General features: G+C 40.0%; 1 protein-coding gene across 1 annotated transcript in view; it reads left to right on the top strand.

Annotated features, from left to right (window-relative positions):
- The window catches only part of RHBDF2 (rhomboid 5 homolog 2), a 96,673-nt gene that overhangs the window by 52,759 nt on the left and 16,874 nt on the right, over window positions 1–27,040 (top strand). The window contains exons 2-15 of the mRNA XM_032211259.1: window positions 7,045–7,201; window positions 8,583–8,713; window positions 10,505–10,697; window positions 11,387–11,599; window positions 12,867–12,995; window positions 15,771–15,898; window positions 17,876–18,088; window positions 19,013–19,124; window positions 21,280–21,354; window positions 22,316–22,477; window positions 23,106–23,215; window positions 23,354–23,417; window positions 24,798–24,892; window positions 26,683–26,758. Of these exons, the coding sequence (XP_032067150.1) occupies window positions 7,070–7,201; window positions 8,583–8,713; window positions 10,505–10,697; window positions 11,387–11,599; window positions 12,867–12,995; window positions 15,771–15,898; window positions 17,876–18,088; window positions 19,013–19,124; window positions 21,280–21,354; window positions 22,316–22,477; window positions 23,106–23,215; window positions 23,354–23,417; window positions 24,798–24,892; window positions 26,683–26,758 (1,833 nt within the window). The 5' untranslated portion in view covers window positions 7,045–7,069. The remainder of the gene's footprint in view (window positions 1–7,044; window positions 7,202–8,582; window positions 8,714–10,504; window positions 10,698–11,386; window positions 11,600–12,866; window positions 12,996–15,770; window positions 15,899–17,875; window positions 18,089–19,012; window positions 19,125–21,279; window positions 21,355–22,315; window positions 22,478–23,105; window positions 23,216–23,353; window positions 23,418–24,797; window positions 24,893–26,682; window positions 26,759–27,040) is intronic.

Below are 27,040 nucleotides of genomic sequence, written 5' to 3'. Positions count from 1 at the left end.
AGGCAAGGACGTAGGATATATGTACATCTTCTTAAAACATCCATGAGACTAGCTTGACTTGAAGGAGAGTTTTCTATTTTAATGACTCATGATTAGGAGAGTGACAAGAACCTGTCCCATATTTATTTATTTATTTATTTATTTATTTATTTATTTATTTATTTATTTATTTATTTATTTATTTATTTATTTATTTATGTGTGTGTCATCCTTCATATACTGTATATTATCAAGCAGCTAAAATAATATATTTAAAAAACCCTGTGATGGTTAATTTAGTGTTCCCAAAGCATGTGTTTTCTATATTGAACCATTGCTGACGTTGGCTGGGATTTCTGATTATTTTAATTGATTTATCTGGAGCGGGGCATATGGTGAGGAAGGAATGTGTAAAACGGGTGGGTTGCTGCTGGCATTACTGCCGGTTCGGTCCGCACACGTGCACAATTGCTCATTAATAGGTCTGCGCATGCACAGAACATTAAAAAATGGAGGGGGGGGAACCATGCTGCGCCAACCAGACCGATCCGGTAGGAACCCACCTCTGATGTAAAAGACATGGTGACGCTCTTTAACAGCAGCATCCAACTGCATATCAGATCAGGTAATTAAATTATTGGAAAGCTGAAAACCTACAGTAGTTTAAAAAATGCTCTTGGCAAGAGCTAGAAAGGATTACGAATTCCCCACTCTTGCTGGGGAATTATGGGAATTCCCACATTTTAAAGCTGCAAAGGTTGAGAAACACTAGTATTCCTAACAATTCCGTCTCTCTGCTTATCTTCTATGCACTTGAACTTGCCTAATAAAAACACTGCAGTCTATATTGAGCCTCCTTGTTTACCATTTTCTCCTCCCCAGTAAACCTCCAAGGTGCCACAGTAAGGCTCTTGTTTATTTTAGGCCAGCAGAGAAAGCTTGAATAACATGAGGCCACTGCCCTCTAATGGCTATTTGTGTCATTGCAGTTAATTTTTAAAAATGCATTTGCTGGAACTTGGTCTGTCTGAAGAACAGGAAATAAATACACACTTTTGCCAGAGAGTATGTAACTTTGTTATTGCTTAAGCTTGTCCTGCAAGAGTAAAACAGGAGGACATGTTTTACCACAATGGCGCATCACGTTTGCCACATCCACATTGGGAATTAAATATCTTTTTAAAGAAGTATCATTTTATCTGACCACCCTATCTTCTATATTGCAGACATGGTTGGTAAAGCAAAATAACACTGAAGTTAGGGGTATGGTTTGAGTGAAAAAAACACATTTAGAACTAAAGAATGGTCGTCTGTGATAATGATTACATCTTTAATCCAAAAATGATTTTATTATATGAATGCAATTGGGCTGATCACGCAAAACCCTCTGTCTGTTCTTTCAAGCCTAATTTAGGACACAGACCCATACTTTTTCTGGTTTTGTTAAAATCAAAACTATCCTTTCCCCCAACCCCCAAACCAATCATCCCCTCAGCTCAGCCTCCATACTAGCCCAATGTTTGTTTGTGGGGAAGAGAGAAGAGCCAGTCTTCCCAGACTTCTAGAAAACTAAAAAGACAACTTTGCTCGCTGTGGCCAACTTGCCAGGGGACAAGAGTATACTCAATATTGCCTCGGAACAGAAATAATAAATAAGATACTAACATGCGCAGAAATGGACCAGAGTGACTCTAGAGTTCAAGGACAAGATGAGACGGAATACCATGAAATCTGGGACAAATGGTACAATAGTAGAGATGAGGGGAAAAGGTGGTAGACAGAAAACACAGATAAGTTAAGAATTGGAAATATGGTATTAATATTATCTGATAGGTAGGAATTGGATATGTATATGTACTGATAGTAACTATATAACAAAAGGGATTAGTGGGTAGGTAATTTGACTGATTGCACATACCTATGTAATGGATGTAAACTGCTATTGTTGGAAAATCTAAGAACTCTATGGAAATGACTATGCAGAAATATCACACTCTGTCCAACCTTTTTAAGTTTTATTTAATAAAAACCTTTTTAAAAAAGTTTACTAATATTGAAGAAATGGGGTAATAGAATCATTAAAGAAAGGAAGTAAACAAGAGACGAAAATGAAATGTAAATGTCAAAATTAAGATAAGTTTTATAATTAGTTTAAATAATTAAATCAAATTGTCCCACAGCGAGTTGTCCATTCCAAGGGCTGGGATTGCCATTCACAATGCAAATCTCCAAGGTCCCAACATATGACAACTTTGAAAGCAGGGGACTTGGGACTGTTCTCACTCTTATCTAATATAGTAGGATGGGTGGATGTCCTCAGGGAGAACTGGTCCCCAGGTAGCCTGCCCCTCTACGTTAAAGCTGATAACCAGCACTTGAATGCATCCCGAGAGCAGCTGGAAGCCATTACAGCTCCCGCAACAGTAGTAATATTCAGGTGAAGCATGGGGTATCCAGTGTGCCACATCACTCTGGTTAGTTTCAGCTTCTGGGTAGTCTTTAAGGGCAACCCCATGTAGAGTGACTTGAGTTATGCAATCCATTTTTAAGATGTTGGTATTGGACTATTTTATGAGCATTAGCACAGTGTTGGTTAAGCACTTATGAATGGATATGTACCATTCCTTCTAATCCATAGGCCTTTCCATCTGCTAGAACCAAATGGAAGAAACAGTTTCAAACTTGTGTCCTCTGGGTATACTGGAATTGTAGCTTTCTTGATCCGGCATCCAACAGAATCATTCGTTTGTTTGTTCATTATTTACTTGCTGACTTACTTACCGTATTTTTGGAGTATAAGACGCACCAGAGTATAAGAGCAGCAGGCTTTGAAGAGGAATTTTTTTAAAAAAAGTTTTTGCACTCTGCAAACCTCCCAAAAACGGCCCGTTTTTTCGCGAGAAAACAGGCCCGTTTTCCCCCCCTCCCCAAAAGGCATGAATAGCCTTTAGGGAGCTTGCAGAGTGCTCCTGGAGGTGGGCCAAAACAAGCAAAAAAGGCCCATTTTTCACAAAAACAGGCCCATTTTCGTATAAAAAAAGTGGGGGCATGGATAGCATTTAGCAAGCTTATAGAGTGCTCCTGGGGGCTGGAGGGGTAAATTGAGCAAAAACGGGCTGCTCATTCTGCCCTCCCCAGCCCCCAGGAGCTCTCTAAAAGCTTCCTAGAGGTTATGCATGGCCATTTTGGTGAAGGGGGCGGGGGTTTCAGGAGGCAAAAATGCTGTATTCAGTGTATAAGACTCACCCAGATTTTCAGCCTCTTTTTTGAGGGAAAAAGGTGTGTCTTATACTCTGAAAAATACGGTACTACTTATTTTGTGCCTTTATTATTTTTACAAATAATTTATGGCAGTGAACATATCCCACATTCCCCCCTCCTCCTATTTTCCCTCACACCATTCTTAAATTTATTGGATTAGATCCAGCATCTAATTTCATGCAATAATCAACTGGATTTTTGTCAATGTAAAGATAATAAATCTTAACATTCATGTCTGTAAAATATTTCAAATTTATGCCATCACTACATCTTCAAGAAGTGAATTCCACAGCTGATTTATGATGGGTATCACGTTTCTTTCATGCAAGGTCCCTGAATGATTACTGAGACAGAATCACTGTGCTTCTCAAACAACATGCTGTTTAAATATTAGATCATTTTATGTTAATAAATCCAGTAAATATCTAGAATCAGAGTTAAGCAATTTACCAAACTGCAAATCCCTTTTTAAAAATAGTTGCTCCATAGGACACCTTAAACCCTCCATATAGAAGGCAGTTTGGTAACATTTGTGTATCTTTTTCTAAAGACCAGCAGTTTTCTATGAGAGATCTTTTTAGACTCCTTGGGTGAATGGTTAACTATAAATTTGCTGTCAGTAAGGCCCAGAACTCTTTCATACCGCTATTGTCTCAGTTTTCAAAATCTTTTTTTTTAAATGCCTTGCCTTTTGACTTAAGGGTGAATTCAGAATTTCTGTAGATTCATTCATTCATCTATGAAACTTGATGTTACCCAACTCTAATTATTCGGGGGGGGGGGAGGGTTCACAATAATGAAACCAAGAAAATGACAATAAAACTAATTACCAAGAGAGTGGGGGAAAGGCGAAATATGCAAGAATGACAGAGTGGATAGATAGTCTTCATGTTTCTTCTAAACAATAATAGAGTGAGGGCCATCCAGATCTTGGGAGAACCTCATTCCAGAAGACAGGTGCTACTTCTACAGAGAAGAAGCACTTCAGGGTCCTTTAGATGACATTGATTATAATATAAATATAAATAATAGTGACTTGACCTCAGTGAGTTGAAACCCCTGGCTGACCTTTGTCGGGCTTGGAATATGAGCAGAGCTTATTAGTACTAGGATGGGAAACCACTAACCAACCTCAGTGGTATAAACCAGATTAGAAATAACCTGGAATGAGGCAGCGACATTTTTCCACAACATTGCCCCAGTAATATAACACCACCAGGAAAACTACACCAAGCCGTATATAAGGTCACCAATCAAGCTTGACTTGATGATCTTTTTATCTTTTGCCCCAAGTTGCTGATATATTGCCATTGCAGCTCAGGTAAGGACATGCTCTTTAATGCTGTAAAGGCATTGGTGTACCATACCTTTCTTGGAGCTTTTGTAAGAGATTATCTTATCATATTAGAATATGAGTAGTTGGTTATAAGGTGGGGAAAATTCTCTCTTAGATATAAGGACACAACATTGATCTCATGAAGGACTGCATGAACAAAATAGATGCTATTTTTTATGGAGTCTTTGAGATTCCCGTTATGTGATCTGATGTATATAATAATTGAGTCACCATCTACATGTTATATGTAAGATATTATTTAACCATTGTGTAAGCTCTTAGGAGCGGTTAGCTTTTCCCATGGTAGTATTAATAGGTCAAAAGGCTGAGGCAGTCTAACCTAAATAGCTCCGGTAGTAAAGCTGATGAGGTCACATAAGTGGCACTACAAACCCTAGCTGATCCATCCAGCAATTGTAAAATCTCATCTGTTTGGTTCTGTCCCTTGTATGACTCTCTGAAGCTTCCTTCTTCCTGCAGAGAATGATACAACTGCTGGTCAGTGTGAATAGGTCAGGATTATTACCTTTAATCCTTGAAGGCCCCTTGTGTAAACAGGTTTAGGATGATTGCTTTGATAGGGTTGGAAAAGTCTACTTGGGGAATGGACTGTTTTTGAAGCTACCAGCTTTGATTCCAATCTGAATCCAAATCTTACAAAAGTTCATTTCTGGGGCTCTTTCTGGAAATCAGTGAACAACTGAACTGTTTTTAAAAACGGCGTGAAAGAATTGACCTTAAACATTTGGATTAAAGGCATAGTCCCTTGAGGAGATGCAAACTTCAACGAGCAACGGGTTTCTGTACAAGAATTGTCTCTGCATCTAGGGATAATTAATATAAAATGAAATAAGACTGCCGAGGCCTTTGGGGAAAAACTTTCAGCATTCACAAGGACAGGTTTAAAGAGAACAATGCCTTTAAAGTTGATCTGAAGGAATACAAAGACAGAAATAGTTTTAAATACACCCAGATAGTTTGAACATCTTTTTTTTAAATAGTTTATTTTGCAGGCATTACCAGTTTAGGAAAAGGGTCAGTAACTTCTGAGGTTACTAAAAATCAGGCTCCCAAACTATTTCACTTGGCTTCCTGTCATCATTTCTAAGCAGAGCTCCAAAACTTGAAAATATTTTATAAAAAGAGAATGGAATGATGTGCCCCTCCTGACAATTTCTGTTTCATGTCCAAACTGCTTATACCTAAGACCCCATTAATGTTTGGTCTCCATTCTGTTAGAAAAAGTTTTTAATCCACTGTACAGACATCGGTCCTATATCCTCATATAGAAATACTGGCCTGTAATATGAAATCTGAAGTATTTCCCATTCTAATTAAACACAATTTCCTGAAAATATGCAAAATAATACCACACATATTAGCTTTAAAGGTAGTCTTCATTTAAAGAGACAATTGGGACTGGCAGGCCTGTTGTTAAGTGAGATACCAAGTGACCACAATTTGCATTTTTTTCTGCTGGTTTCTCCATTGACTGCTTGTTAGACTAGCAATAACACTTGTATGTTGCCCCATAGTCTTTTACAGCCCTCTCTGGGTGGTTTACAATGTCAGTATATTGCCCCCAATAGTCTGGGTCCTCATTTTACCAACCTCAGAAGGATGGAAAGCTGAATCAACCTTGACTCAACCCTGAATCAAGATCGAACTTCAGGCAGTGGGCAGAGTTTGCCTGCAGTACTGAATACCTCCAGAACTCCTTCCACAGTCTAGAAGCTGACTGTGAAGCTCACAGATGGAGATCATGTAATTGTGGGATGCTGTGACATTGGTAAATGCCACCAGTCACATGACTGCAGGGATGCTATGACAGTAGTAATTGTGAGGAGCAGCCATAAAATTACTTTTTAGCACCCTCATAACTTTGAACAGTTGCTAAACAAGGCTGTCATTAAGTGAGGACTACCTGTACCATTCTTTTGAAATCCCCCTTACTAGCTTAGTAATTTTAGGAAGGCAGGGTAGAAATGAATTAAAATAAATAATATTGATTAATCAATGCCTTCTGGTTGCGTGTCTAAATCCCGAGCTGGATGGTGAAAATGGTGTACTTGTGGTTTTGCCTTATTGTTAATTGGCTTTTTGCCTGAGTGTCCTTAGAGTTTTTATATTGTTCCAATATGTTTACCTGTTTTTAGACACCTAGAGTTGCAGACCTGCAAATCAAAACTTTCATTAATTAATCCTTTGCACATTAACAAGCTGTTCTACCTCCCTGAAACCAGCAGTAGTTGTTGCTCAACAAATGTTGATCCACCCCCCTCCTTAAGTCTTCTTTCCCCAAATTAGAGCTTTCAAAGTATGTTGGGACTGCTTTCCCTCTGGTGATTGGGGATGATGGTTGGAAGTTTATAAGGAGGATGTCTTTAAATGTGGGGAAGATTGCCTTTAATCAAATGAACATGAGAGAGCGCTCAGTTTTAAATTCCTTGCTTCTTCCCTCATTACAGGTAGACTAATACCTTCTGATCCAAGATGGCAGACAGTGATAAAAATGGAAGCAGCCGTTCTAGCACCAGCAGCAGTCGACTTCAGAGCAAGAAGCCCCCCAACCTCTCTATCATGATCCCACCAGTGAAGTCTGAAGAGGAAAGCAGCCAAACAGTGGTATGAATTACTGAGAGCCATAAATGTCTATTAACTGTGAGAATTCCACTGTTATGTGCTAACTGAAGAGGTGTCTCTTATAATTGTACATTACAGTAGTGCAAAAAAATTGCTTCAAAAAAACAAAACATGCTGTTTCAAGCACAAAGCTGACTTTGGTATTTAAAAGCCAGGTACTGTAAAACACTTCCCAAATGCTCCTTATGATCTGTTTCACTCTTGAAAGCAGTCTGATATTAGCCTTTGTTTTGAGTCTCAAAGAACTGGCTTTCATCTCCCATATGGGAATGATCATGGATTGTTTACTGGTTCGTTGTTCAACTCCACCATCATAGACTAGTGTTAACGCATTCACACCGAGAAGGGAGTGGGACCACTGAAATCCAGTGCTCCTAACTCTCAATCTTTGTGCAGAAGGATACAATGCTCCCCAGCTTCATATGTTGCTGAAAGATCTAATGGTAAAACAGGAGCTGCGGTCAAGTTTTAATCTTGGTGACCTACAAAAACAACCATGCCATCTCCACCCATTCTAGATTGTCTACTTCAGCCAGGATCTTTTGTGTCTATCACCTTCTGCTGAACCTTCCCTGAAAGAGGAAGATGAGAGACTGGATGTAAGTTGTCTAATAAGAGTGTATCAAGTGTTCACATCTTCTGGCTGCAATATTCAAACATGCAAATATACTGCGGTGTTCTCTCCTTATAAGGTGGTTGCTAGAAGTTCAAGCTAAATTGGATCTCGTTGATCAGAATTGTTAACGTTTCAGTAAAACCATTCCTGAATCCAGACAATCTGTCTTTAGATGGATTGTCTTCCAAAAAACCATTATAGTAATAATCTTTAATATAATTAGCCAGTTGAATTACCTTAGCTTTTATTACATTGACCTGCTATGTCGCCCCATTTAAAAGTGGTATCTGTTCTACTGTACGTACTCACTAGCTAGTGACAAGGAAGAACGGATCATATAAGCACAGTAGAAGGAAAAATCTTTTATAAGCTCCAGCCATTTCTTTGGTATTCTACAGAGACTTTTTGTGAATGTTGCACTTCCGGGAGTAGAACATTTCATCCATCCCATCCCTTATTCCATTGCATTTTTTCCTTTTCTCTTTTACTTGTCCCTAGGTTATAAACTGCTCAGAGGCAAGTGTGTAATTTGATCTATGTACCATTTTACCCTCACACAGATATCTATGTCTGACTAATTAACTCTCCCAGCTTATCTAGCCATGAACTGGAGGAAGATTCTGATCCCTCCCTGATCAGGGAGTCTGATTTCTTGAGAATTCATAATTTGTGTGGATAGTTGATTGGGCTGTGGATCAATCCGTCCTCCCCATCCCCTTTGCTGATGACCTCAATGTCTCTTTTTAGCTTCTGAAAAAAAATCCAGCTCTCCAAAAAAGCGTGAGCCTCCAAGAATCGAGATTGAAGAGAGGGGACAGCAACTTTGAAAGACATCCCGCCTTGCATAGGCAAACCTCATTGTCCCAGAGCATTCGCAAGTAAGGAAAACTTTATCCTAACGTGTTAACTTATTATTATTTATTTGTCTGATTTCTTATATTTATTCAGCTGCCCATCTCATAATAATGACTCTGGGCAGCTTACATCATTTAAAAACAAATCAATAGTAATATGAATATGAAATATAAACAACAGCTTAGGATAATTTGTGAGTCTGTGAGTGCTTGATTTTGCTTGCTGCGCTGTTAGTAACATTAAAAAAGCTGGGTAGCTATTTTTGAAACTCACTGTCTGGTAGATGAACTTAGACTCATTGAATTCATCAGTACACTAAGCACACTTTCCTCTTGAGAATGTATAAGCTCCCAGTTTAACTGAATGTCATTATGTTTGCAATCAGTGCTTTAAGAGGTGTGGTAGTTCAGTGGTTAGAATGCAGTACTGCAGCCTAATTCTGCTGACTGCCAGCAGTTCAATTCTCACAGCTTAAGATTGACTCAGCCTTCCATCCTTCCAAGGTCGATAAAATGAGGTTGTTGGAGGCAATATGTCGACTCCATAAAACAGCTTAGAGAGGGCTGTAAAGCACTGTGAAGTGGTATATAAGTCTAAGTACTATTGCTATTGTTTTCAAAGATTACCCAGTGCTCTAACTTGGGCTTGCTCAAAACTGAGACCTGTGTCAAAGAAGGGGAAATAAGACTGATAAAATGTCAACTATTTCTTGTGAGCTATTTTACATTATAGTCAGATCTCAACTTACTTCCACAATTGGGATTTTAATTGCTAAGCCATATGGTCATTAAATGAGTCATCACATGATAAAACCTAATTTTATGGCAATTTTTATCATAGTCGCTAAGCAAATTCATCATGGCCATTAAGCAGATTACATGGTCCTTATATGAATCATGTGGTCATTAAGTGAATCTGACATCCGCAGTTGACTTTTCTTATTGGAAGCTTGCTGAGAAGTTCTCAATGACTGCAATATGCTGCAGCCGTTATAAATGCAAGCTAGTTGCTCAAGTGCCCAAATTGTGATCACGTGACTTCAGGGATCATGCAAGGGTTGCAACTTCAAGGACAGGTCAAAAGTCACTTTTTCTGAGGCTGTGGAAATTTAGAACCATCCTTAAACAAATGGTTGTAAGTCAAGGACAACCTGTATGTGAGGTAGTTGTGCTGTTATTCCTTCTCTGCATCAATTGTTAAGCATGACAATGGCTTTTTCCATAGAACAGAGCCATAATAATTTCCAGACGCTGAAAAGGAAAATAAGCAGAAGAAAATATAATCCATAAAAAGTGGCTTAGCCCCACCATCAAATTGGTGTGACTTAACCACAGACTACATCCCATTTATTTTTTTCCCCTTAAACATATTTTGAAGAGTTGATGAAAAAAACTGAATACTGTATTTTTCGGAGTATAAGACGCATTTTTTCAACCAAAAAGGAGGGTGAAAATGGGACATATTTGGGGAGGGCCGCAGAGTGCAAAAACTTTTTTTAAAATTTGCCTCTTCAAAATCTTGGTGCGCCTTAGACTCCGGTACGTCTTATACTCCGAAAAATACGGTATATCCACGATTCTTCATGTTTATTCTGTCAGCTTTAAAATGTCAGCTTTAAAAGTGTCCCCTACAATCCTCCCACCCCTTCCATCTGCTAAAACACATCCATAGATCAGCCATTCCTGGAAGCAAAGCTAGATAAACGTTGGGGCCTGGATGGATTAGATGCCCTCAGTTGCTTTCCTAAAGACTTGACGTTGCTTGTGAAGCCATGGTTATCTTATGGTGTTTGTTTCCTCTTTGCTACACTCAAGAGGAACAGCTCAGTGGTTTGGCGTCAGCAATGACTGGGATGGAAAGCAGCAGAGTTGGCAGCTCAAGAGCCTTCAGCACTGCAGCCTGCGCTATGGAAAACTTAAACCTGCCTACAAGGAAATAGAAGTGAACAGCCAGGAGGTGCCTTCTTTCCAAGGCACAGAATCTCCAAAGCCGACAAAAATGCCCAAGGTAGGTATCATTGCATAAGAGAGTCAGTAATGCCGACAAACAGTTGTGCTAGATTTGGCTGTAGAAAAGAAGTTATAAATTCCTCTTGGATGTACAGCTTGAGGAAAAAGGGCCACCAGAAAGTCAGAACTTCATCTTTTGAAGGTCTCGAAGTTCAGCTCACTGTCAAGTGAAAAAGTCTGGTATTGGGTAATAACAAACTTCACCTCAGGGTCTGGGAATCCACAGTCAGTCAGAGGAAATCTTATCGGATTATCTGAGGTGAAGAACAAGATGGCACCCCTCTATCTACACAAGTCATCTAGCTGTTTGGGAGGCCAGCTTAAGGCTGTGGAGGAAATTACCTGGTATTGTCCCAACTCATTTGCAACTGAGGTAATGGCCTCCTTTTGCATAATGAAGGAGTTGATCCTAAATCTATGAGGAAACTTAAAGGGGTTATGGTTGGCCACATTCTCAGAGGGAAACATCCTCTGTTTAAAAGGACTCTATATCCGATGATGAGGAAAATAATGATTAAAACGGAGCAGGGAGATGTCAGTCAGAGGAAATCCTTTGACGGAAGGGGAATCAAACATTTGTCTAAGGCACCATCCCATGGTTGATACATTTAAAATTTAAAGCAATATTCCTGTTCCATTTCAGCACTGAGTACGAAACTAATTGCTTCAATTGTTTTATCCTTTCAGATTGTAGACCCTTTGGCCCGAGGCCGTCCCTTCAGGCATCCAGATGAAGTGGATCGTCCACGAACCCCACATCCTGTCCTTCCCCCTCTGACTCCTGGCGTTGTGTCCTTAGCATCATTAGGTAGTGCACGGTCAGGCTACGCCCGCCTGCCCCGCCGGAAAAGGGAATCCGTGGCCCATATGAGCTTTAAGGCAGCTGCAGCAATTATCAGAGTGAGTTCTAGTTTTGTGGTAAAGCTCTGAGCTTCAGTTCTTTACTTGTTTAGATAATGGTGTCTAGGATATGATATGTGCTGCTTCCTTATCTTTCTGCTCACCAACAGCAACACTAGTATTCCGGAGAAGGAAAAAAATTGTGGATATATAGGATTGCAATTCAAATCTGAACTACAAAATATATTAAATCCCAGTTTGCAATTATTTCTCCAAGTAATTTTCCTATTTCGGAGCAATGTGTCTGCAGTTATATTGTGTGGGAGGGCATTTATATTTTTTCTGGATTCTCCTACTTCACAGTTCCTGTGGGTGATTTTTTTCTGAGACTTCACATAAAATCCTTATTTCAGCGAGATTGGAGAATCAGTTACTTTGCTTTTGAAAAAGTTATATGTTATATTTTGTTATGCTGTTCCTTCTAAGCTTGTATTTGAACTCTGGAATTCAGTGAATCCATGAAAGTTACCTTGACAGACTTAGATGATTTTCATATTCCAAGCTTTCTAAAGTTGAGGGGTATGAAGTAGGTTGTCCTGAGAATGGTCACGATCAAAAGGAAGCTGTGTTTGGTGAGCACACAAATAGGCACACAATGACGGTATATTTCCCTTGGAAACCCAAACAGGTGCACATTAGAAGTAAAAGCATATGCTCAATTCAGAACATCTGAATAGAAGCATCACCAGAGGGAGCTGTTGTACAACACAGAAAAAGAATGGAGAAATAGATTTAACAACATTTGGCTGGAAGGTGGATGCTATGTAAAACCAACTACTTCATAATTGGAACCAATATTAATATTATTGGCTTATACCCAACAAACTGTGCCACAAAACAGAGATTTGCTGAAATGAACCTTGTAGCTATCTTGGCTTAAACTATAGCTCAAACCTATTTGGATATAGCTTCAGAACAGTGGTGGGTTGCCAATTTTTTTACTGCTGGTTTGGGTGCATGTGTGACACTTCTGCGCATGCGCAGAAGCATCTGGGCAGGTGGGCAGAGCCTCCCACTGCCACTACTACTGTTTCGCCTGATCCAGGCTGAACCAGGAGCAACCCACCTCTGCTTCAGAGTGTTTATTCATGTGTCAAATCTTGTGCCTTCCTCTTAGCAGGCATCTCCCCATGTGGAAGGCAACTTCAGGGCTGGTCATATCCCAGTAACTCCAGTTGGAGTTGAAGCTGCTGATAATATCCTGAATCATTAACAGCGAATGTTTTGAACCTGACCATTCACCATTCCAATTTGTTTCTTACAATAGGGGCGTTCCGTTCTGGATCCTTCAGTGCAAAAACGCAAAGGCAACAAACGGAGCTTTATGTATCCTAGCTTCATGGACGATGATGTGGTGGATGGCATGGATACACTTGACTCTTCCTTCTTCAGTAAGGCAAGCATGGTTCCATGGCCTTCCTGTTACATTCTCCTCCTCTGCTCTGACAGCTCTGTATCACTCCTTCCATGGATTTTGAAAGCTTTCTCTCTTGTTTACTGAGTCTCCCTCCGTTCCTGCTTTTTTCAGTTTGTGATGCTGCACCACCCATACATTAAAAATCCTTGCGCCATTTCAAAGCAAGCCTTTGTTTCAAGCCAAGTGGTCACACTTGGTGTCTTCTGATGATCCTGGGAGAAGCTGAACCTCCAGCTCTGTGAAATGAAATAGGCTGCCAGGCAAAAGAGATTTTGAAAGTTTGTAAGTCTTTGATGCCATCTTTCCAGCTCAGATCTAGCATTTTTACTATTGCTTATATATCAATTTTTTAAGGTGGATATGTTAAACCATTCATGATTGTCTCACCCATTCATGAGAATGCAGCCCCTGGGACTGCTCTTCTGGAACAGGATTGGGATTTTTTTTCAGATATTTCTTTTTTTCATGCAAGAAATAAATAGGCATGTAGACTCAACAGCCCCCATGTGTGAGTAAGATCATTCCTCAGGCTAGGCAAAAAGGGTAATAAAATCAATTACATTTCAAAATAAAATAAAACATAGTCTCTATTAATTAAAATATACCATATTTGTGCTGATAAGAGCCAAGGTGATGCAGTGGTTAGAGTGCAGTACTGCAGGCTACTTCAGCTGACTACTAGCTGCGCTTCAAATCTCACCAGGCTCAAGGTTGACTCAGCCTTCCATCCTTCCGAGGTGCGTAAAATGAAGACCCAGATTGTTGGGAGCAATAGGCTGACTCTGTAAACTACTTAGAGAGGGCTGTAAAGCACTATGAAGCGGTAAGTGCTAAGTGCTATTTAGCTACATAAACTTTTCGGAACTTGAATATTTTATTATTGTTGAAATATTCCTTGCTGAAAGATATTGCCTTTTCACCATGAATTTAAAGGAGGCAAAACAAGTTCACCAACAGCGCTCTTCTAGGTAAGCTTCCAAAGTGGATGATTTAAACTGACCCACGCTTGCCTTGAATTCCTATTGATTTCTACTTGGTTTCTATTGTAGCCGTAGCATTAGGACAAGTCACAAGAAAAACAGCTGGAATATAAATATTTGGGTTGCTTTTAATCTAGGCATGCCTGGACATGTCCTTTGCCCAGGGGAATTTATCTAGCAAATGGGGAGGGGAGATAGATCCAGGACATTCTGCAGCTAGCATTGTCCCAATTTAAAAATAACTGGTGACAAAGGGGTGTTTCTGATACAACATGAATGACGTGGGAAAGAGCTGTGCGGCAGGGGCTCTCACTGTGTGAAGGTAAGGCTCCTTCAACACATTGGATGAGGGAACTACTTTTGCCTGGCCATGTTCCTAGTAATTGCACACTCTCTAGTGTGAAGCATTATTTGTTTGGCAAAGGCACTATTGATGTGTAATATTCTGTGCTCAGAAAACATTAGAAGGGTCCACTGTGCTATACTGACTAATTTCTTTATGTTCCTTTTATATTGCACTATTCATATGGCTTGCTAAGTTTTGCTAAAACGTACATGTGAATGTGCACGATCCCATCCACTGGTTCTTGTAAACGAACATGGCTAGCAGATTATGGGTAGTGCTGCAGAGAATAAGCCAAGGATCCTGGATCAAACAAAATGCTAAATGCTGAGTTCACAGCCTGTAAGTGATGGATTGCATGTGAACTTTGTGTATGTGAGTGGGGCAAAGGGGAAGACTGAGCGTGAATGAAAGAAGATGCTTACTTGTCCATGGTATAAGATAGATATAGATATAGATATAGATATGCATGCTTAATTCTCCCTCCACCCAACTTTTCCCATAGATTGATTCCGCTCACACTCCTGCCTTCCCTTCCATTTTATTCCATTCACAAATAATGAATTTGAATTTTAACTTACATTTATGGAAACTAAGTTTCTACAGATCAGTGTTTCTCAATCTGGACAACTTTTAAGATATGTGGACATCAACTCCCCCAATTCCCCCGCCTACCACTGCTACAGATTGCCAATGAAGCTTACCCTGGGAATAGCTAGCGAGGGCAATTTGCTTAATGTTAGCTGAGTATATTATGGCTTGATCTGTCAGGCAAACGTAAGCGGAGCATTGATTGTATGTTTAGATGCAAAATAAATTGTCTTCTAATGTCCTACATTAAACTCCTTTTTGATGATGTGAATTTCTATTGATTACAAACTAAACCTGCCATTAAAAAAAACAAAGCCAGCCCTTCTACTGTATTAGAATCTCTGGCTAGCCTTTGACTGTAATGATTCCTCCCTCCCTCGCTTCCTTTCATCTTTCCTTTGCTTGTCATACACTATCTATCTATCTATCTATCTATCTATCTATCTATCTATCTATCTATCTATTCTCTCTCTCTCTCTCTCTCTCTCTCCCTCCCTCCCTCCCTCCCTCCCTCCCTCTCTCTCTCTCTCTCTCTCTCTCTCTCTCATATTCCATTTGCCTGGAAATTCTGGCAGCTGCAGCCTCATCATATCTGGGGTGGGTGGTTTGCTGGGACATTTATAAAGAAATGCAATATCTATCCCTACATAAAACACAGTACTGGGCAGTAATCCATAATCCAGCAGGCCATTTGTGTTTTCTGCTTTTTTCTATCAGGTGTTATGAAGGTGTGCATAATTAGATATATAAAGTAACAATGGTGTTTGCCAGAATGACTGGATCCCTCTCTGAACAAGGTATACAAATGGGGCCATGAAGAACAATTCCCCTTTCTTACAGGTTGACGCACATGAGGAGATGTGCTCCATGCAAGATGATGTATTTGAATCCCCACCTCTCTCTGCTGGTTACCGTGGGCTTCCCTTACAAGAAGACGGCAAGTCACCCGAGGCCGACCAACCTTTCCAGTGAGTCTCAGAGACCCATTTGGACTGATGCAAGAGAGACATAGCCTCCTGTTCATAGGAAATATACCCTGGCGATTCATATCACCAACTGTGAGCCATTGTTGCCACAATATCCTGGAAACAAAGCTTTCCAAAGAGAGAAAAAAACCCTTTCTTCTATGACACTCTTGTTTTGGATTCTTCTTTCTGTAAAGGCTACTTTGCCACAGCAAGACTTTTAAAACAATCCTAAAATAAGGTGCTTCCATTTGTCAACAACAATTTATCTGCCAGTGAACTATAAACTCAACTCCTGGTTTCTGCTGCTTCAGGACTGAATTATAGATAACATGTCTTGCACTTTTAAGGTTTTATAAAGTACGTCATCCTGACAAGTATTTGAAGGATGGAGACAACATATCTATTATGAATATAATATTACTTTTCTTGCAAAGACCATTTTAAGTAGCTTAAAATGGTATCAATATCTCTCTGCTCAGAAAGTGAAAGCTTTGGAACAGGAGGAAATGAAGCAGGGAACTAGCCTTTTGAAACAAGATTGGCCACTTGAATTGTTTGTCTTAAATGCTGAAGACATTTACATCTAAGAATTGTAGACCAGTAGCCACCAACCTTTTGGGCACCAGAGACTGTTTCCATGGAGGATGGTTTTTCCGCAGACCAGAGGGAGTGTAATTTTATGGGCTGCCTGCATCCCATCTATGGGACTTCACTTGTTTGTGTGGCCTGGTTGCTGGCATGCCGCAGCTTGATACTGGTCCACAGACCGGGGTTTGGGGACCCCTGTTGGAGACAGTGCTAATTCCGTGTCTTGCATCTAAGTAGTAATGCATCTCAGTGGCAAAGACGTTGAGCTTATTGATCAGAAGATCGGCAGTTCAGCGGTTCGAATCCCTAGCGCTGTGTAATGGAGTGAGCTCCCGTTACTTGTCCCAGCTTCTGCCAACCTAGCAATTTGAAAGCATGTAAAAATGCAAGTAGAAAAATAGGAAACACCTTTGGTGGGAAGGTAGCAGCGTTCCGTGCGCCTTCACTGTTTAGTCATGCTGGCCACATGACCACAGAGACGTCTTCGGACAGCACTGGCTTCTCAGCTTAGAAACTGAGATGAGCACTGCCCCCTAGAGTCAGGAATGATTAGCACACATGTGCAGGGGAACCTTTATCTTTAGCTAGAGACGGTGACAGCTGCAAGGTAGAAAAGACTAATGCAAACAGGGTGGAGGAGAGGAAAGATGATATTAAAAATTCAAATAAGTAACTATGCACTGAAGAATCAAACAAGACACTTAAATCTCGGTCATCTTATGATTTTCCAGAAAAAAAATTATGTTTGAGATTAAACTTAATCAACTCCTCCTATTGATTTTCTTACCTTTCTCTGCATAAAGTAGTCATTGTAACAGAAAATATGTTGAGGTGGGAGGTGGCAAAAAGAGAACCAGTTACAGATGGTCCTTGACTTACAATCACAATGGAGCCCAGAACGTCACTAAGGGAAAAATTTGTTAAGTGGGTTTTGCCCCATTTTGCGATTTTTCTTGCCGCAGTTGTTAAGTGAGTCAACTGCAGTTGTTAAATTAGCAACAAGATTGTTAACTGAATTTGGCTTCCACATTGACTTTGCTTGTTAGAAGATGGTCACATGAACTGGAACTGGAACTGTCCTAAATATGAACCAGTAGTCAAGTATCTGAATGTAAATCAGGTGACCATGGGGATGTAGCAACAGTCATAAGTGTGAAAATTGGTCAAAAGTCACTTATTTCAGTGCCATTGTCACCTTAAACAGTCACTGAACTGTTATAAGTTGAGGACTACCTCCTATTATTGCTTCAAAGCCATACACATTTAGTGAGATCAAGTAACATTTGCAGAAGACAATTCTTAGAATCCTGGAATAAATTTGACATGTATCTGCTGCCGTGCTGTCCAACTCATGCTGAGTTTTCAAATATGTCCTTTCTTGTTCTGCAGGCCTGGGGGAGCTGTTGCCCTCAAAAGCTTCTCAAAAACAGCTTCTGCTCCCAAGAGGGGCACTCGCATTGCTTCCAGGGTGAAGCACTTTGCCCTTGACCGCAAGAAGCGCTACTATGGGTTGGGAATGGTGGGCAACTGGCTGAACAGAACGTATCGTCGGAGCGTCAGCAGTGTGGTACGGTCGCAGCTGGAGATCACAGAGAGCCACAGGTAGCAGCAGACCACCAAAGCTCCAGGGTGACTATGGATTAGTCGTTTTCTTGCAGTCCAACCTTCCCAGCTGGATTGCTAGGGGGATGGACTCCCTTTTAAATGGCTCTTTGAACTCAGAGAACAAGTAAGATAAAAATGCAACACATCCATAATTAAGTCATTCTAAAGTGTGTTCAATCCGTAGCAGAAATAAACGATCTATTTGTAGCTGGGCAAGGAGTGTATTTCAATTGGAGAAGGGAATATTTTGTCTGGAGAAGTTATCTGTCGTTTTGTATTCTCTTCCATCTTGTGTCCTGAATGCTGCATATTCATTGTCTTTTGTGGATCATATACTTACTGAATTAGCCAAGCTTTCTAAATATTTAGATGTAGTAGTGGCGGAGCAGTGCAGTCTAACTGCAGTTAGTATTGCAGACTTAATTTTGCTGACTGCCAGGTTCGATCCTGACCTATTTAAGGTTGACACAGCCTTCCATCCTTCTGAGGTTGGTAAAATAGAGAGCCAGATTATTGAGGGCAATATGCTAACTTTGTAAACAGCTTAGACAGGGCTTTAAAGCACTGTGAAGCGGTAGATAAGTCTAAATGTTACGGTTAGTTAATTAGTTAGTCTCTTTCTTAACAAAGAGTATCAGACTGAGATTTATCTACAGCAGTGTTTTTCAACCTTTTTTGTGCAAAGGCACACTTTTTTCATGAAAAAAATCACGAGGCACACCACCATTAGAAAATGTTTAAAAAATTTAACTCTGTGCCTATATTGACTATATATAAAGTGTTTTTCCCACGGCACACCTTACACTATGTCACGGCACACTAGTGTGCCGTGGCACAGTGGTTGAAAAACACTGATCTACAGAATCTTTTCTGGTTTCTGACACTTTTCACCACTCTTTCTTTCTGTTTTGTCTGAAACAGGCCTTATTTTACATACTGGATCACATTTGTCCACATCATCATCACTCTACTTATCATTTGCACTTACGGATTTGCTCCAATCGGCTTTGCTCAGCATGCGAAAACAGAATTAGTGAGTCTGATTATATTTCAGTACTGCTTACTTGGTGATTTCCATGAAATATGAAAATGTGAACATCTTTTCTACCCCATCTTTTAAAAACCTCCGGGTGGCCAGCTATTATTTAAAAGATATCTTGGTATATAATTAATGCTCGTTTATTGATTACTTCATTTAGTGACCACTCCCGATTACTACTGCGATAAAACAAGTAACTTTGCGACTGATCCTCACATGTATGACCTTTGTAGATCAGTAAAGCAAAGGAAAGCTAAAGTAAGATCGTAAGTACAGTCACGGTTTCATGTAGTGACCACATCATTTAACAACTGAGATATCCCCAATTGTGGTCATTAAACAAGGACTAACAGTATAATGTAAACTATTGAAAATAAAGTCAGCATATGTAACCATTACATATTAATTACAAATGAAGATTTTTGAAGTAAAATGCAACCCAAATGCCCAATAGAACAACATGGTTCTTAACTAATACTTTAAGAATTTAAAAATAATAATCTAATCTATTGAACTAGTCATGCATTGCTCTTTGTATCAGCCAGGCAATGGATTGGCATTCAGTCAGTTCAAGCAATGCTGACATTGGGAGCAGGACTCTTGTCTAATGATCTAAACTAGCCTTTCTTAATCAGTTTCCCTACAAATACATTGGAACTATTGTTCTCAGAACTCCCGGTCAGAATTGCCCATAGCTGGGTCAGCTGGGAAATCTATAGCTCCATTGGATCTGGAGAAGGCTGCCTGAGGGAGACATCCTGGATTTAAACTCTTGGGACTTGAAAGTTCAAAACAGCAGGTCAAACTGGACCTGGAAACTGACTCCCTCTCAATGTAGATCTTATCAGGTATTTTCCATACATCTAGCAGACCCAAACAGAACGTCCTGAAAATCTTCAGAGTCCTCTAGCAAATAATATTCTGTGTTGAATGGCACTAATTGGCCCAATGCCAAAAACCTAAAATCTGCAGCCAGAGAAATCAAGATTTGCATACTTTCAGCAATATAAACAAGGAGATAATTGGGCTAATATTCTTTAGTGTAGTCTAGGTGGCACAGTGATTAGAATGCAGTATTGCAGGCTACTTCTTCTGACTGCTGGCTGCTTGGCAGTTCAAGTCTCACAGGCTCAAGGTTGACCCAGCTTTTCATCCTCCTGAGGTCATTAAAATGAGGAGGCAGATTGTTGGGAGCAATACTCTGACTCTGTAAAACTGCTTAGAGAGGGCTGTAAAGCACTGTGAAGTAGTATATAAGTCTAAGCACTATTGCTGTTGCTATCCAGGAAAAAAAAAGCAAGACTGTAGCTTCAAATGCAGGTTACCCCCCCAAAAAACAAGATTTGCAATAGTTTCCGTTGAATAAGTCTCCTTCAATTTGCTATGAAACCCGCATCTTTTTGTGAAAGGTTTGAAAATGTGACGCGCTCAGAAAGCCACTCCCGCTGACATCTACCATTTGCCCTTATAGGGAAAAGGGCCCATTTAATCTGTTTCAGTTTTCCAGTTTATTGGTATTTGTATGCCACCCATTCCCAGGGGACCCAAGGGATTAAAAATTAAAAATAGAAATATTAAAAATAGAAATATAATCATTTTAAAAATACACAACATATAAACACTTAAAATGGGGCTGGATGCTGATCAACAGCCCCAGGCCTGCCGGAACAGCCAGGTCTTAGTGGCTTTACGGAAGGCCGGAAGAGTAGTGAGGGTCCGGATCTCTACGGGGAGATCATTCCATAGGACCGGGGCAGCAACAGAGAAGGCCCTCCCCCGGGGGGTCGCCAGCCGACATTGACCCGCCGATGGTACCTGGAGGAGGCCCAATCTGTGTGATCTAATCGGTCTTTGGGAGGTGAATGGCAGGAGGCGGTCTCGCAGGTAGCCGGGTCCTAAACCATGTAGGGCTTTAAAAGTAACGACTACCATCTTGAAGCGTGTCCGGAGACCAATGGGGAGCCAGTGCAGCTCGCGGAGGATAGGTATAACATGGGTGTATCTAGGTACACCCATTATCGCTCGCACGGCTGCATTCTGGACCAACTGCAGTCTTCGAGTACTGTTCAGGGGCAGCCCCATGTAGAGCGCATATACCTTGATATACAAGTTATTTCTTTGACCTTGGAATTTCATCCCTATTTTGCAGGTACTACGAAACAAAGGCGTGTATGAAAGTGTGAAATACAGCCAACAGGAGAATTTCTGGATTGGCCCGAGTTCGGTAAAGGCTGCCTTTCCTTTTTTTATTTTTTTTATTTTTTTATTGCTTGCTTCTAAAATGACATTTCTGCCATGTGCTACTCAATGACTCATTGCATAAGAAGTCTGTAACTTCCTGGTCTGAACTGATTGTAAGCAAGTATATGACACTTTTGACCAGTGTTTCTCAACCTTGGTGACTTTAAGTCCTGTGGACTTCAACTCCCAGAATCCCCCAGCCAGAGTTGAAGTCCACAAGACTTAAAGTCGCCATGATTGAGAAACACTGCTTTAGATGTTGCTACACTACAACTAAACAGATTCTGTTCTCAACAACCAAGCTGTACTAACTTGTCATCAGATTTTAGTAGTGTGATTTTGGAGGTTCTACAGGTTCAAAAAATGGAGGGGAGCTGTGTGGTGCTCACAGGTTGCTCATTATTCCCATCAGAAATTTGTACTCCAGTGTCCCATGTGATCACCATCTGGACCACATGAAAAATTAGACTACTCTAGGCTCGTTTTTGGCCTCGGCCTCCAGTATCTCTCTGCCACCCAGAAATGGGGCCATTTTTGGCCTCCCGAGGCCTCCACCTGTCCCATTTTGGTCTCCTTGGTCTTCAGTACCACTGCCACCCATAAACGGGCCTGATTTTGGCCTCCTGAGACCTCCGTGCATTCCGTTTTTGGTCTCCTCGGCCTCCAGAAGGTGGGGGGGGGTGGATGTGGGGGGCAGCCTCATGGTGCTGCATGGGCCACATTAATGGCTTCTGCGGACCATATCCAGCCTGTGGACCATAGTTTGAGGACCCCTACGCAAAGGTAATAAAAGGAAGCATGCAGCTTAGCCCTTTGAGTCATCTCAGTGTGCATAGCTTTTACCAAAGTCCTCCACCATTCACTGGGATGGGGGTGGAAGGAGACATTATATGGCAAAATCCTTGTTTCTTGAATGTTTTTCACACTGCCACTTTCTATTTCAGATTGACTTGATCCATCTGGGAGCCAAGTTCTCCCCCTGTATCCGGAAGGACCAACAGATTGAGAAACTGATTCAGAAAGAAAGGGAGAAAGAACGTCACTCTGGCTGCTGTGTCCAGAATGATAACTCGGGTTGTATTCAGACTCTGCGTGAGGATTGCTCGGTAAGAGCAAAATTCTGAGAGCTGATAACCTCCTTCAGACTGGGGTTTGAAATGAGTTTGGGACTGCATCTTCCAGAATTCCCAACCAATAGGTTTCAAGTTAAAGAAAGCTTCATGAGCTTTGAGAATCATGATTTAATTCTGCCATTTTTTTTTGTCCTGTGAGCTTAGTGATCACTGTTTTCTGGAAATAAAGCAGAGAAAAAGCTGATGTACTAAAATGTACACTTGAATTCTATTGTAGCAATCTTTCAAATATTGTTAAAAGTTCCATAATTTTCAATTTTTATGGGCTATGCCTGGTCATGGGATTAATATAGTCACAGTACATTTTAATAATAATTGAAAGTCACTCTCCATGTTTCCTAGATCTTTTTCTTTTCTCTTTTTTCTTTTCTTTATTTTTCTTCTACTGTACTTAATACTTTGTTATAGGGTAGTTATTTTCTTAAATAACATTCTCAGTGAATGGTGATCATGGTCCTAAGGGAGATCACATGTGGGAGAAAATTATATGAGCAGACTTCTGATAAGATTTTTATTCCTTTAAAATCTGGATGTGTATTAGAGAAATATTATTTGCAGATGCTGTGATACATAGTTTACAAAGTCTTTTTTTTCTCTATAGGAAACATTGGCCACGTTCGTAAAGTGGCCAGACCATAATCCACCAGCTGTTGACCCCAGCAATACAAGTTGGAGAAGGATATCAGGAGCCGTTTGTTCTCAGGATCCCAGGTGAGACATATCTTCACCTCAACAAAGGTTATCTTCACCTCAACAATGCCTTATAAATAAGATGAGAGGGGGAAGCAGGGAATGTAAGATGTTGGGGCACTTCTAACTCTTCACTGCTATCTGTTTGTTTTCCAACAGGACCTGTGAGGAACCAGCTTCAAATCCACCTCATGTCTGGCCAGATGACATCACCAAGTGGCCAGTAAAGATCCTTTCTTTCTACCTATTTGACTCTTCCTTCCTATCTACCTCCTCACCTTCCTTCCTTTGAAAGGGCTGAGTCTCACTGGGATTAATGGGGCTCAAATAAATCATCACTATTAATTGTCTCACTATTTTTTTATGTTGACTGAAAATAATTTTATGTGAGGATAAGAGAGAAGCTGTTTGAACTACTTTTCTGCCTGGTTACCTGGCACAGCACGGTTTGCTTCATAGAGAAGTCCGCCTAATGAGAGAAGGAACTAGGAGTTCCTGCATGCATGCTTGGTTTTTTTTCTAAGTAATACCCATTTACCAAACAAGGGTGGATTCTGGTACCTTGTTTGTACTTCTTACATGGAGTGAAAGGCAGAATTGTAGCAAAAGAGTTTCTGGAACCACATGAACTAGAATAAAATGGAAGGAAAGTGTGTAAAGGAAAAACTGCAATGTAGAGACTGTGGAATCCCTGGTGCTATCTAGCTTGCTATTTGCTTTAGATGTTTCATTGCCCAACTAGGTAACATCATCAGTGCCAGTGAGTGTGGGTGTTTGGTATTAATCCCTGCTTACGTGAATGTTGGCAAACAATCAAGCAACAAATAAGGACATACCAAGAAGAAAACCATATCCCCACCCAAACTGGCAGGACAAGCTGGAGTAGATAAACACGGAGCAAACCTTACACTCACTAGCTGTCATCCCTCCCAGGTAAACCAGACAGGAAACACAACTAGAAGAACTAATTCTATTTAATTGTAAGAATCTTACAAGTCTAAAACTACAAACTTCCCATTGGGACTTTTAACTGCCTGATCAATTAGAGTGGGGCCTTTCTAAGTTTCTTTCTCTGACCACTAAGCTACCGAGACTTCTGCCTGTCTTGTCTGCTTCCTAGGCATCCTCTCTTCTCCTCATTCTCCAAGGTCCTCCTCACATTCCATGGGTGATGTTACCTGGTCAGGTAATGAAACATCTGCAAACAAACAACCAAGCTCAGAGAGCACTAAGCATTCCACAGTTCAACCCTGCACCAAATATATTCTCTGCTGTTGGAATGTAGGAACTTCAGACGCATGTTTCTATGTAGCATGTGTGTGCAGAAGTGTCCACATATATAGCCATACCCTGGACCACTTTTTCACGCAAACAAGTCATAAGGATACAAGTAGGAATCTTTGTTTTCTGAGCTCAAGTTTCAACAAAATGAACAAACTGTTTTAACTATGTCTGCTATCTTGGGATATTGTATTGGTGGTGTTGTTCTTACTTTTCCATAATCTAAAATATAACTCTAAACTATAGGCAGCTATGCAAAATTAAAACGACATTGGGTGTACTTCCCTTTTCCCCTTTAATTGTAAATGTCTTTTATTTACAGATATGTACTGATCAGGTCAAAAGTAACCACACTGGTTTCTTGCATATGGACTGTGATATTAAAGGAAGGCCATGCTGCACTGGAACCAAAGGCAGGTAAATGCTTGTGAGTTGGGGAGCGTCCAAGAATTGTTTTTAGCAACCATGAAAATATATGTTTTATTTTGGGATTAATTTTAAAGCCTGACTCTATAGAAAGTTTCTCATAATTCCCTCAGCAATGCTTGAGGTAAAGTGTGTTTGATTAGCATGCATGTTTAAAGTGAAGAAACATAGCTTAATATTTTTCACATTTTGTTGTTCTGATCTGCTGTTTGATACAGCAATTGAGTCTGTTACTATTGTTTTTGAATACAGACTATATCGCTCATTAAAAACACTGAAATCCTTAGTCACCAAGCTATTTGAAGCCCCACGAATGTAAATGACACTTTGTTATGTCTAATTTACTCTCTAAACTTGCACAAAAGGTTCCTTATTTAGCAGCTTTTCAACTAACAGAGTTCACTTTCTGTGATCTTAAGGCATCTGATTAAGAGAGTTTATGCCCTAATAAATTTGTTACTTTAAAATGCTTAGATCACTCAGAGAAATTCTAGAGCAGAACTGATCTTCAGGCAATTAATAAGCTATCTGAGAATTCACTTGGATGCACTGAACTTGAAATAAAGTCATGTTGAATGAAGTATAATTTAGGCTTAATTTGCATAAGATGAAAACAAATAATGGTGTTTCATAGATTTGGCCAAGATGCTTAAAGTAGGTTATAGGTTTTATTTTTGTTGCCATATTTAGAAATGTACTTAAAAGATATTATAGCTATCAGTATATCACAGAAGTGAGTATACCACCTCACATTTTGTAAATATTTAAGTATATATTTTCATGTGACAATACTAAAGAAATGACCCTTGGCTACAATGTAAAATAGTGAGTATACAGCTTGTATAACAGTGTAAATGTGCTGTCCCCTCAAAATAACACAACACATAGCCATTAATGTCTAAACTGCTGGCAACAAAATGTGAGGGAGTGTACTTATTTTTGTGATACACTCGCATAACATAGCATTCTTTGAATATGATGATGGGACAGCCTTTGATAGGTAGATGAAGGAATGTGCAGCCCTTCTGATTTTGAGCTCAAATCTCATCAGGCTTTAACAGTGTGGACAATGGCTTTTTTGTGATCATTAACACAAATCTTGATTGTGCAAGACAGGAGCTTTGTCAGTCCCAAACCAAGAATGACACATAGTGATTCTTCCAAGATGCATTCTTTATTGTTTCACACTTAAAGACAATATCTTGCCAGACTGAACACTCTAGTATTTGTATCTATGCTCTGTGGACTATTAAGGAGGGACTGTCTGCATCCTTTTTCTTTCATGCATAACATTTGGATTTAGTAGCCTCTTACTGTTCTGGAATGCACACCCTCCCTCCTGGGGATCCAGTACATTCCATCATATTTTAATGTAGAATTGAAAATTAGTTAGCTGATTGATGAGTTGCAAAATGATTTGTAATTGAATTGTTCCAGGCTGAAGCATGAAACTTAAGTGCTCTGACCATCTTGGAAGCCTTTCAGGTTCAAAGCAACCTTTTGGATCTTTGAAGCTAAAAGGACTTCCAAAATATTTCAAATTGCTGTTATAAGTTTGAACAAATGTTTTGAGTTCAAAACATTTTGCACATTGCTATTTTTAAATATGTACCATGTTTTCTTTTACTTGTATAAGCAACCAAAGTGGCTTACAAGAATGAAATTAAATGCAAATATAAATTGCAATTGTAAAGTTGGTGCAATTAATATCCATACCATTGAAATCAAGATAAAAGAAGGGATGATGAATTAAACTGACTCTATCACTCTCTTTATATCAGCTGTGAGATCACAACTCGGGAGTATTGTGAGTTCAAGCATGGCCACTTCCATGAAGAAGCAACTCTTTGTTCACAGGCAAGTAATGTCCTCAAGCAGCTTTCTTTATTTTGACACTTTCAAAAGGAGTTGAACTTCAGATCCCAGCAGCTGGATGATTTAGTGGGAGTCAGATATGGAAAAGACTATCCCATGATGTGTTGATGTCAAATGTTTACTCTGTACTTGTAGATTAAGGCTAGAAGAATAGTACAAGAAGAATTTCTTGTTTGGGGAAAGAGCTAAAGAGCTAAAGAGCTTCAGAGGAGGGACAGCACAAGTATCTGACCTCTTAAGTAGTTGCTAGGCCTAAGTGTCTAA

Source organism: Thamnophis elegans, chromosome 2 (genome assembly GCF_009769535.1).
Source record: "Thamnophis elegans isolate rThaEle1 chromosome 2, rThaEle1.pri, whole genome shotgun sequence".
Lineage (NCBI taxonomy): Eukaryota > Metazoa > Chordata > Lepidosauria > Squamata > Colubridae > Thamnophis > Thamnophis elegans.
This window is presented reverse-complemented; position numbering and strand designations above follow the sequence as displayed.